The sequence below is a fragment of the Electrona antarctica genome (assembly GCF_951216825.1).
Source record: "Electrona antarctica genome assembly, contig: scaffold_147, whole genome shotgun sequence".
Lineage (NCBI taxonomy): Eukaryota > Metazoa > Chordata > Actinopteri > Myctophiformes > Myctophidae > Electrona > Electrona antarctica.
Window position 1 is genome coordinate 134,052 of NW_027638202.1, and position 11,945 is coordinate 145,996.

The 11,945-nt window shown below is 43.8% G+C and overlaps 1 protein-coding gene across 2 annotated transcripts; it reads right to left on the reverse strand.

Moving 5' to 3' along the window:
- Positions 1–3,009: 3,009 nt before the first annotated feature.
- Positions 3,010–11,705, reverse strand: LOC306918306 (protein transport protein Sec61 subunit gamma; the record flags this gene model as incomplete). Of its 2 annotated transcripts, none has more annotated exons than XR_013789321.1 (3): positions 9,610–9,646; positions 5,666–5,768; positions 3,010–3,323 (listed from the first exon to the last, which is right to left on the reverse strand). XR_013789321.1 is itself a non-coding variant. In XM_079531198.1 (3 exons), exons 2-3 carry the CDS (start codon positions 9,701–9,703, stop codon positions 5,662–5,664), a joined length of 201 nt encoding a protein of 66 aa, XP_079387324.1. In that variant the 5' UTR covers positions 9,704–9,716; positions 11,565–11,705. The 2 variants fall into 2 exon arrangements, 1 of the variants encoding a protein (XP_079387324.1); XM_079531198.1 differs by lacking the exon at positions 3,010–3,323 and adding an exon at positions 11,565–11,705 and having other exon boundaries at positions 5,662–5,768; positions 9,610–9,716.
- Between the last annotated feature and the right edge of the window lie 240 nt (positions 11,706–11,945).

An 11,945-nucleotide genomic window follows, 5' to 3' on the forward strand; every position in this document is an offset into this window, starting at 1 on the left:
TCATGCTGGACCTCCAAAAGGCTTTTGACACCGTGAACCACTCCATACTGGTTAACAAGCTAAAAGCAATTGGTTTCGATAGCACATCAGTGAGCTGGATGCAATCCTACCTGGAGGGGAGAGAACAGATGGTGGAAGTGAACGGAACACTGTCCCCCCCCCTCCCAGTGAGCTGTGGCGTTCCACAAGGAAGCATACTAGGGCCTCTACTGTTCCTAATATATGTAAACGACATGACTTCAGCCTGTGACTGCAACTTGTTCCTGTTCGCAGATGACTCAGCACTGCTGGTCTCGGACAAGGACAAACTGCAGGTTGAAAATGCCCTCAGCTCTGAACTCGGTAGAATCTGCACCTGGCTCGCTGATAACAAACTATCTTTACACCTGGGAAAAACTGAATCCATTCTCTTTGGCTCTATTAGTAATCTCAGCAAGGCAAATGGCTTCTTGGTTAGAGTGGGTGACAATGTTATCACACGTAAAGATGAAATTACCTACCTAGGTTCCATCCTGGAGGCTAATCTTTCTGGTGATAAAATGGCCACCAACATAATCAAAAAAGTCAACCATAGAACAAGATTCCTCTACAGGATCTCCTCACTGGTCAACAAAAACACCTTGAAGACCTTAACAGGAGCCCTTGTACAGGGTTTCTTTGACTATGCATGCACCTCCTGGTACCACAGCACCTCAAAGGCCCTTAAAACCAGGCTCCAGACTTCCCAAAACAAACTGGTCAGGCTCCTACTTGATCTAGCCCCCCGAACCCACCTCACCCCTGCCCACTTCGACAGGCTGGAATGGCTTAGGGTCGACGACAGAGTACAGCATCTTGCAATGGGTCTGGTCCACAAGATTCGATACACCACCAAGATACCCATGTACCTGTCTAGATACTTCCTTAATGTTAACGAAGTCCACACCCACAACACCAGAGGGAGTGCAACGAACCATGTACAACCCAGATTCGGCACAAACAAGGGACTAAATTATTTTCGCTCCTATGCCACCAAAATGTGGAACGCCCTACCAACTGTCATTAAGACATGCGAATCCCTTGACTCCTTCAAAACCGCTCTCAAAGGGCACCTACGGATGGCTGCAATTCGAAACTGGCCCCCGTAAAATCTGAATCCCCCCCCCGCCCCCCCCTTCTTTCCCCTCACTGTATATATTTCTTTTCCCTTTTTACCTCCTTTTTGATGAATTCCTGTTCTGTCTATAGAAGTGTCTATTTGTACGTCTCTAAATGTTTTGATGATTTGAACATGGTGGACCCTGTTGGAAACAAGTGTAATGCTTAATTGGGTCGTCCACTCACAGTTAACAGCCTTTGTATTGAGTTCGTGCTTGAAATGTACTGTAATTCTGCAAACTGTTAATAAATTCTTCAATCAATCAATCAATCAAAGCGCTGCCTCACCTCCCTATAAGGACGACTATGCCCGGCAGGTTGGAGCGCTGCCTCTCCTCCCTATAAGGACGACTATGCCCGGCCGGTTGGAGCGCTGCCTCTCCTCCCTATAAGGACGACTATGCCCGGCCGGTTGGAGCGCTGCCTCACCTCCCGGAGTATAAGGCCTGACTCACACGGTCGCAACAGATTGCTGTATGCTTGTTGTATACAAAGGGTGTGACACATCTTGCCCCAATGCATTTCCAATGGGAGTCACATGGTTTGACACAACATTTGTGTTGTATGAGGGGGAGGGGGGCAGTCGAAACACAAAGCCATACAACAGCTTGTAGTCCAAAATGTGGACTACAAACTATGTGACTTCCATTGGAAATGCATTGGGGCGGCCATGACACTCACAACATTCATACAACAAGCATGCATCAATGTTGTATGCTAGATCGAAAGGTGTGAGTGAGGCCTAAGGACGAGAGTGAGGCAGAGAGGTGCGACGCAACTCAGCTGATTAAGTAAGTAACGAGGTACGTACTTCCTCTACGCCCAGCGGCTGGCAGCGGTGGAAAAAGTACTCAATTGTTTTACTTCAGTAAAAGTACCAATACTGCAATTTAGAACTACTTTGTTACAAGTAAAAGTACAGAATTGAAAATGTACTTGAGTAAAAGTACAAAAGTATCGGCATCAAAATGTACTTAAAGTACTAAAAGAAAGTATTCATATTGCAGAATGTCACATTTCACATGTTCAAAATGTGTAGAAAATCTATTGAAAATAGCCGATCTGCGTGTCAACGTTACACATTGTGACATGCTCTTCCAGGCAACATGGAAATGCAACAATTTAAGTTGCGATTAAATCACAATTTCACAGACAGACAGACAGACAGACAGACAGACAGACAGACAGACAGACATACAGACAGGCCACACGACTGATCACTGCAGTCAAACCCATTCATGTTCACAATCCATTTTAAGATGTTAATCTTACTGGCAGTGTTGGGCAATATTACTTAGGAGAGTAATATGTTTACTTTACTTATTTCTCCTTAGAAAAAGTAATAATATTACATTACTTGGAATCAAGAGTATTTCAACCGGGCCCGTTCCACCCGCAAACTAACACAATCTGTTTAGCCAGCTCCTTTACAACTGCATCCAATTCACTGGAATAAGACGTCTCTAATCAGCCAAACTGAATAAGACGTCTCCAATCAGCCAAACTGAATAACTGTAGGATATAAAACAATATATTAAACAGTGGTTTTCAGCTGCATATTCCAACAATCTGAACTGCACACACTGCTCAAAACGGACAGTATATTGTATACATAAACAAAACGGACAGTATATTGTATACATAAACAAAACGGACAGTATATTGTATACATAAACAAAACGGACAGTATATTGTATACATAAACAAAACGGCCAGTATATTGTATACATAAACAATAAGGACAGTATATTGTATACATAAACTGTGTTATATATAATATCTGTCATGTCTTGGTGGCAACGTTTGACTCTTTCAAAATGTTTTTGTACACAGTGAGTCACTGAAAAAGGAGAGAGGCCGCACAGCTCGTAGTCTCGATGCCATCAAAATCTTTATTTTTCCAACGTTTCGGCAACAAGTTGCCTTCTTCAGGGAATGATACAATACACAGTGAGTCACAACACAAGTCCTGCATTGGATTCCATGGTCGTTGGTTTATTGTTAAGTCAGATACAAATGTACAGAATGTAAAAATGGCATTATTAATATTATTCTTCCCTATAATGCGCTCAGGCCCAACAGCATTATATAGGCACCATTCCTGCCCCCTGGGTCTTGTAGATCTCCTGCCTCTGGGTCTTGTAGTTCTCTTGCCTCTGGGTCTTGTAGTTCTAATTCAGCCGCCCCTGGAGAAGAAAATAAGATGTTATTAGCAGGAGGAATGGAGAATAGGAAACGTCACGTCACGTCACGTCACGTCACTAAGCTGCTTACACCCATATTTGGGGTGTAAAGGGATTCTCCAAACTTCCCACGTTAGTCAGATTGAGTAATATATATATTTCGCCTGTGGATTTAGCGGAGGAGGACCGCTCTCTCTCCAGTCTCCTCAGAGGCAGACTTACAGGACCGCTCTCTCTCTCCAGTCTCCTCAGAGGCAGACTTACAGGACCGCTCTCTCTCTCCAGTCTCCTCAGAGGCAGACTTACAGGACCGCTCTCTCTCTCCAGTCTCCTCAGAGGCAGACTTACAGGACCGCTCTCTCTCTCCAGTCTCCTCGGAGGCAGACTTACAGGACCGCTCTCTCTCTCCAGTCTCCTCGGAGACAGACTTACAGGACCGCTCTCTCTCTCCAGTCTCCTCAGAGACAGACTTACAGGACCGCTCTCTCTCCAGTCTCCTCAGAGACAGACTTACAGGACCGCTCTCTCTCCAGTCTCCTCAGAGACAGACTTACAGGACCGCTCTCTCTCTCCAGTCTCCTCAGAGACAGACTTACAGGACCGCTCTCTCTCTCCAGTCTCCTCAGAGGCAGACTTACAGGACCGCTCTCTCTCTCCAGTCTCCTCGGAGGCAGACTTACAGGACCGCTCTCTCTCCAGTCTCCTCAGAGACAGACTTACAGGACCGCTCTCTCTCCAGTCTCCTCAGAGGCAGACTTACAGGACCGCTCTCTCTCTCCAGTCTCCTCAGAGACAGACTTACAGGACCGCTCTCTCTCTCCAGTCTCCTCAGAGACAGACTTACAGGACCGCTCTCTCTCTCCAGTCTCCTCAGAGGCAGACTTACAGGACCGCTCTCTCTCTCCAGTCTCCTCAGAGACAGACTTACAGGACCGCTCTCTCTCTCCAGTCTCCTCAGAGGCAGACTTACAGGACCGCTCTCTCTCTCCAGTCTCCTCAGAGACAGACTTACAGGACCGCTCTCTCTCTCCAGTCTCCTCAGAGACAGACTTACAGGACCGCTCTCTCTCTCCAGTCTCCTCAGAGACAGACTTACAGGACCGCTCTCTCTCTCCAGTCTCCTCAGAGGCAGACTTACAGGACCAACGCTTGCTGTGTGTCATTAGAATGCCTTTTTCTAGACTACTAACATGGGAAGTTTGGGAAAATATGGGTGTAAACAGCTTAGTGAACTGGGCCCTATATGATTTATTGAGTCATTTTGGACTCAATTTTGCAAAACATTGCAAAGCATGGTAAATGGTGCATTTATATTATATAGCGCCTTTATCCAAGGCGCTCTACAGAGACATTCAGACACCTTTACATAGATTGTGCATTACATTCACCCATTACATTCACCCATTACATTCACCCATTCACACACCTTTACATAGATTGTGCATTACATTCACCCATTCACACACCTTTACATAGATTGTGCATTACATTCACCCATTCACACACCTTTACATAGATTGTGCATTACATTCACCCATTCACACACCTTTACATAGATTGTGCATTACATTCACCCATTCACACACCTTTACATAGATTGTGCATTACATTCACCCATTCACACACCTTTACATAGATTGTGCATTACATTCACCCATTCACACACCTTTACATAGATTGTGCATTACATTCACCCATTCACACACCTTTACATAGATTGTGAATTACATTCACCCATTCACACACACATTCACACACCTTTACATAGATTTTTTGACAGGGTCACGTAGTGTTTTATTTAGCTGCCAGGGGCAGGTGGGCAACCCTTAGTGTTTTATTTATCTGCCAGGGGCAGGTGGGCAACCCTTAGTGTTTTATTTAGCTGCCAGGGGCAGGTGGGCAACCCTTAGTGTTTTATTTAGCTGCCAGGGGCAGGTGGGAAACCCTTAGTGTTTTATTTAGCTGCCAGGGGCAGGTGGGCGACCCTTAGTGTTTTATTTAGCTGCCAGGGGCAGGTGGGCAACCCTTAGTGTTTTATTTAGCTGCCAGGGGCAGGTGGGCAACCCTTAGTGTTTTATTTAGCTGCCAGGGGCAGGTGGGAAACCCTTAGTGTTTTATTTAGCTGCCAGGGGCAGGTGGGCGACCCTTAGTGTTTTATTTAGCTGCCAGGGGCAGGTGGGCAACCCTTAGTGTTTTATTTAGCTGCCAGGGGCAGCTGGGCAACCCTTAGTGTTTTATTTAGCTGCCAGGGGCAGGTGGGCAACCCTTAGTGTTTTATTTAGCTGCAAGGGGTAGGTGGGCAACCCTTAGTGTCATAGTGTCTTAGTGGATACTTGGATACTTACACTATGATGTTGTTGATTGGAATGTGGATGAGCTTGACGAAGAATCCGATGAAACCCATGATGGCGAAGCCGATCGCCGTGGCCATGGCGATCTTCTGGAACTCTGTAAGAAGAACGGTAACGTTAGTCTGACCATTACTAAGCCTAACCATAACCTATCCATGACCTTGAGCCATTACTAACCCTAACCATAACATATCCATGACCTTGAGCCATTACTAACCCTAACCATAACCTATCCATGACCTTGAGCCATTACTAACCCTAACCATAACATATCCATGACCTTGAGCCATTACTAAGCCTATCCCAAACCCTGAGAAAAACAATCAAATTCTCTTTGGTTTGCATGGTGGAGTGGCATGGTGTATAGCATTTTAAGGCCTTTTAAGACAGAATAAATACAATAAACAACATGACCATTAACATGATGCATCAAAAGTAATCAACAAAAACACTACTGGTCAAACATTGGCCAAATTGTCAACAATAACAATTTAAAAAATAGCAGATCTACAAGCTCGTAGCGTGGCACTCGGTGCCGCGCTATGAGCTTGTAGATCTGCTATTTTTCAATAGCTAAAGTATAACATCATTCTTAAAACACTAAAAGGGCTTCCCGCCCTGAATGGGTTAAGTTAACATGAACTGTCAACCCCGTTATATTTGTTTCCTTGTAAAATTAATTGTAATTGTAAAAGAGAGAGAGAGAGAGAGAGAGAGAGAGAGAGAGAGAGAGAGAGAGAGAGAGAGAGAGAGAGAGAGAGAGAGAGAGAGAGAGAGAGAGAGAGAGAGAGAGAGAGAGAGAGAGAGAGAGAGAGAGAGAGAGAGAGAGAGAGAGAGAGAGAGAGAGAGAGAGAGAGAGAGAGAGAGAGAGAGAGAGAGAGAGAGAGAGAGAGAGAGAGAGAGAGAGAGAGAGAGAGAGAGAGAGAGAGAGAGAGAGAGAGAGAGAGAGAGAGAGAGAGAGAGAGAGAGAGAGAGAGAGAGAGAGAGAAGAGAGAGAAGAGAGAGAGAGAGAGAAGAGAGAGAGAGAGAGAGAGAGAGAGAGAGAGAGAGATCCACTGTTAGCCTACAGGAGTGCTGTCATGATTCAAGGCATAATTTCTACAACAGAAGAAGAACTGCTATTTAATGTTTAATGTTAAAACATATAGTGAACTATTTGCACATTTCTCTGTATAGACATTACAAATGGACTGGATGTTATGGCACAATTTATAATCTGCTCAAGAGGCACTGATTGCAACCTTTTCACTGATTTGGTTAAATGCTATTATTTTCTCTATATCATTTTTATCCCACGATTTTGTAAACCATTTTTCACCCCTGTGTCAATTATCTAATGTGATCCTGGGCTCTACACACCCTCCGCCAGCCTGGGGAGAGCAACGAACTTGAACTCATGCCTTCCTTCATGCCTGAGTGTCCAAGTTGCTCTTTTACACCAGGGGGGAGTTTCCCTGGTTGGACGTAGCGCGTGGAAGGAACACGTTATTCCAACCAGTTCCTTTCCCCTCCATCAGGCGCCCCGGCTGGCCAGGGGGAGGCAGTTTAGAGACCAGGATTACTGCATGTTTTTTGTGAGGGTACCTACCCTAGGAGACACGGGGAGAATAAATGCTAATATTTAAAAGGTGGATTATCATTCACCATCATACTAGCCATCATGTTCTCTTGCAGTTTAAGCAAACTATTATAGACAGGTAAAGGTTTGAGAACCACTGGCCTAATGCATTTAAAATAGGGGTGTTTTCCAACCCCCCACACAGAAAGGAAATATATGAACATACATGCCAATATATTACCGGTATATATGGCAAATATAGCCTATGCAGAATATATGCTGCATAGATGCCATGCCCATATATGTGCATATAACAATATATGGGCATATATGTGCAAATAACAATATGTGGATTCATAGGAAATATACTGTGATTCCTGTCCTGCAGCATTGTTCTGTTGAGAGAATCTTAACCCATTCTGGGCGGGAACCCCTTTTGGTGTTTTAAGCATTATGTTACACACTAGAGACATGATGTCCACAGGTCAGAGGTCAGAGGCTTGAGGATTATGGAATGTCTAAGTGTAAAGCAAAGCAACATACTGTTCAATCTCCTCCATTGAGGCAGTCGGTCTATTTGGAGGAGTATAAAGCAATAAGCCACAAGAAGGTTACGGTGGATTTTATAATGGCTGAGAGGCGTAGGTCTGCTACCCTCTCAGAGGCGTAGGTAGACCCGACGCATAGCGTAGGTCTGCTACCCTCTCAGAGGCGTAGGTAGACCCGACGCATAGCGTAGGTCTGCTACCCTCTCAGAGGCGTAGGTCTGCTACCCTCTCAGAGGCGTAGGTCTGCTACCCTCTCAGAGGCGTAGGTAGACCCGACGCATAGCGTAGGTCTGCTACCCTCTCAGAGGGGTAGGTCTGCTACCCTCTCAGAGGCGTAGGTAGACCCGACGCATAGCGTAGGTCTGCTACCCTCTCAGAGGCGTAGGTAGACCCGACGCATAGCGTAGGTCTGCTACCCTCTCAGAGGCGTAGGTCTGCTACCCTCTCAGAGGCGTAGGTAGACCCGACGCATAGCGTAGGTCTGCTACCCTCTCAGAGGCGTAGGTCTGCTACCCTCTCAGAGGAGTAGGTAGACCCGACGCATAGCGTAGGTCTTCTACCCTCTCAGAGGCGTAGGTAGACCCGACGCATAGCGTAGGTCTGCTACCCTCTCAGAGGCGTAGGTCTGCTACCCTCTCAGAGGCGTAGGTAGACCCGACGCATAGCGTAGGTCTTCTACCCTCTCAGAGGCGTAGGTAGACCCGACGCATAGCGTAGGTCTGCTACCCTCTCAGAGGCGTAGGTAGACCCGACGCATAGCGTAGGTCTTCTACCCTCTCAGAGGCGTAGGTAGACCCGACGCATAGCGTAGGTCTGCAACCCTCTCAGAGGCGTAGGTCTGCTACCCTCTCAGAGGCGTAGGTAGACCCGACGCATAGCGTAGGTCTGCTACCCTCTCAGAGGCGTAGGTCTGCTACCCTCTCAGAGGAGTAGGTAGACCCGACGCATAGCGTAGGTCTGCAACCCTCTCAGAGGCGTAGGTCTGCTACCCTCTCAGAGGCGTAGGTAGACCCGACGCATAGCGTAGGTCTGCTACCCTCTCAGAGGCGTAGGTCTGCTACCCTCTCAGAGGAGTAGGTAGACCCGACGCATAGCGTAGGTCTGCTACCCTCTCAGAGGCGTAGGTCTGCTACCCTCTCAGAGGAGTAGGTAGACCCGACGCATAGCGTAGGTCTGCTACCCTCTCAGAGGAGTAGGTAGACCCGACGCATAGCGTAGGTCTGCTACCCTCTCAGAGGTTACCGTGTATTTTATAATGGCTGAGAGGCGTAGGTAGACCCCACGGTAAGCTGGGACCTCGGGTGGCTTATTGCTTTTCTAAAACGCTTACAAACATTTAGCAATATTAACCTAATAAAACTATTAAATTCACAAAAGTAGCCACACTTTGCGCCACCAGAGCGAGACACATCACTTCCTTGTTTTCACTCGGCCAGTGTCTGTGACGGGGGAAATGTGTCAAATAAAGACATGTGTGCGTTTAACCCATTTAGACCTGAGGTCGATTCTACAAATGTCTTCTAAATCCTGAAATCTATGTTTCTGTCAGTGGTGCTCATACATTTTCATGTCAAGGACCCCCAGAATTATCTGTAATTGACGGCCGACCCCCATCTGAAAATATGTTGTTCCAGGGACCCAAAGAAGCAAAGATGAGTTAAAAACGTTCGCTCTGAAAGAATATATATATTCAAAGATTTTCGCCACATTTTCACGATTTTTCAAAAATAGCAGACCTACAAGCTTGTAGATCTGCTATTTTTCAATAGCTAAAGCATAACATAATGCTTAAAACACCAAAAGGGGTTCCCGCCCGAAATGGCTTAAAGTACCTTTCCTGTCAGGTTTGGTGCATCTCTTCACCAGTCTGATGGAGTCTTTGACAAACTGCCGGCTGGGCTCAACGAACTGCATCACCTGATCCATGATGGCTCTGTCCCTTTAAACACACAAATATATATATACATATACATCAATATATACAGTAATACATTACTGATCCATGACACTGTCCCTTTAAACACACAAATATATATATAAATATATACAGTAATACTGATCCATGGCACTGTCCCTTTAAACACACAAATATATATATAAATATATATATACAGTAATACTGATCCATGACACTGTCCCTTTAAACACACAAATATATATATATAAATATATACAGTAATACTGATCCATGGCACTGTCCCTTTAAACACACACATATATATATAAATATATATATATACAGTAATACTGATCCATGGCACTGTCCCTTTAAACACACACATATATATATAAATATATATATACAGTAATACTGATCCATGACACTGTCCCTTTAAACACACAAATATATATACATATATATATATACAGTAATACTGATCCATGACACTGTCCCTTTAAACACACATAAATATATATAAATATGATCCTTGGTGGCACTGTCTCTTTAAACCATACATGGGCAACATGCGGCCCGGGGGCCACATGGCGGCCCCAACCTTCACTCAATGTGGCCCTCAGGTTAATATCAGAATACTGATATATTATTGATTTGAAAACATGACCCGCTTTCATTACTTCAGTCTAAATTAGCAGCTTAATGAGTACTATATTTAGTTTATAATAACATAACTACAATTAAAGGCATTTGAAATTAAATAAAAATGCTACTTTGCAGGATTCCAGTTGAAAAATACCAAATAATAATTTAAATTAAAATATAGCAAAAATAGCTGGCCTCCTATATACAGGTTTAATGTTTGTTTTTAGTTCAATGTTTGTTTTGTAAATGCCAGTGACAATGAATGGAAAATGCACGTCATAATGTTCTTTATTACGTCATATTGTAACATCACATAATATATTAGCGCCCCTCACTTCACATGGGTGTGATTTTTCTAGATAAAACCACATCAATGTCACATGAACAGTTTATACTGTAACCATTTAGACCATTTAATAAAACACCTATTCTGAACACATGCTAGAACTATTATTAATTATTAATTATTAATGATCTATTCTGAACACATGCTAGAACTATTATTAATTATTAATGATTAATGATCTATTCTGAACACATGCTAGAACTATTATTAATTATTAATGATCTATTCTGAACACATGCTAGAACTATTATTAATTATTAATGATCTATTATTAATGTATTATTAATGATCTATTATTAATGATCTATTATTAATGTATTATTAATGATCTATTATTAATGATCTATTCTGAACACATGCTAGAACTATTATCTATTATTAATGATCTATTATTAATTATGAATGAACACAGGCTAGAACTATTATCTATTATTAATTATGAATGAACAGGGTAGAGGGTTAGGGTTAGGGTTAGGGTTAGGGTTTAGGGTTACCCTAACCCTAACCCAGGCTAGAGCAGAACTGACTTCACATCAACTATTGGATTGAATAAGTGTTGTTGTTTTTATTTTTACAGCAAATTCTGACGTAATCAAATCGTGTCTTTTGAACACCATTTAGTTCTAGTCTCATTTTAGTCACATGGATGGAAGCGTTTAGTCTTGTCTAGTAGTCGACTACATGTACAAATATAACATTAGTAATTTAGTAGAATCACCAACTTTACACTCGGCGAACATTTTAAAACAAACAATATCACAATCACAACAACACAACGCGTTGTGAGCTTGTAGGTCGGCTATCGTCGTGCTAAGAGGTATAAACATGGCTTAAAACGTAAATAACGTTAATAACGACGTTAATAAGGAGCAGGTTGAGGTTTTGTGGTTTATATTGACCTGTTGTTGTAGTTTTTAGGTCGGTTTGTAGTCCTGTAGTGTAGATGTGTGTTCTGTTCCGTCAGACAGACAAAATGAAAAAGACACGTAGCGCTCGAGCCGTTCTGTGTGTAAGACAGGAAGGATGACGACGTTTTGTAGTCCAGTAGGTCTGGGGTTTGTAGTCCTAGACGCGTAGCGCTCGAGTCATATGAACCAAGCCCCCAGTAAGGCCAGAGTCCAAGGTTGTAGCTGCCACCACGTACTGGCGAAATGTGGAACTGCAGCACGTTAATGGAAGTGGACGGAATGTTCATGACGTCACGTGCGTAAGCCCCGCTCGCTCTTTGCTCGAGCCATTCATAGAGTATATAAAGGATAGAGACCGAACTGAAGCACTAG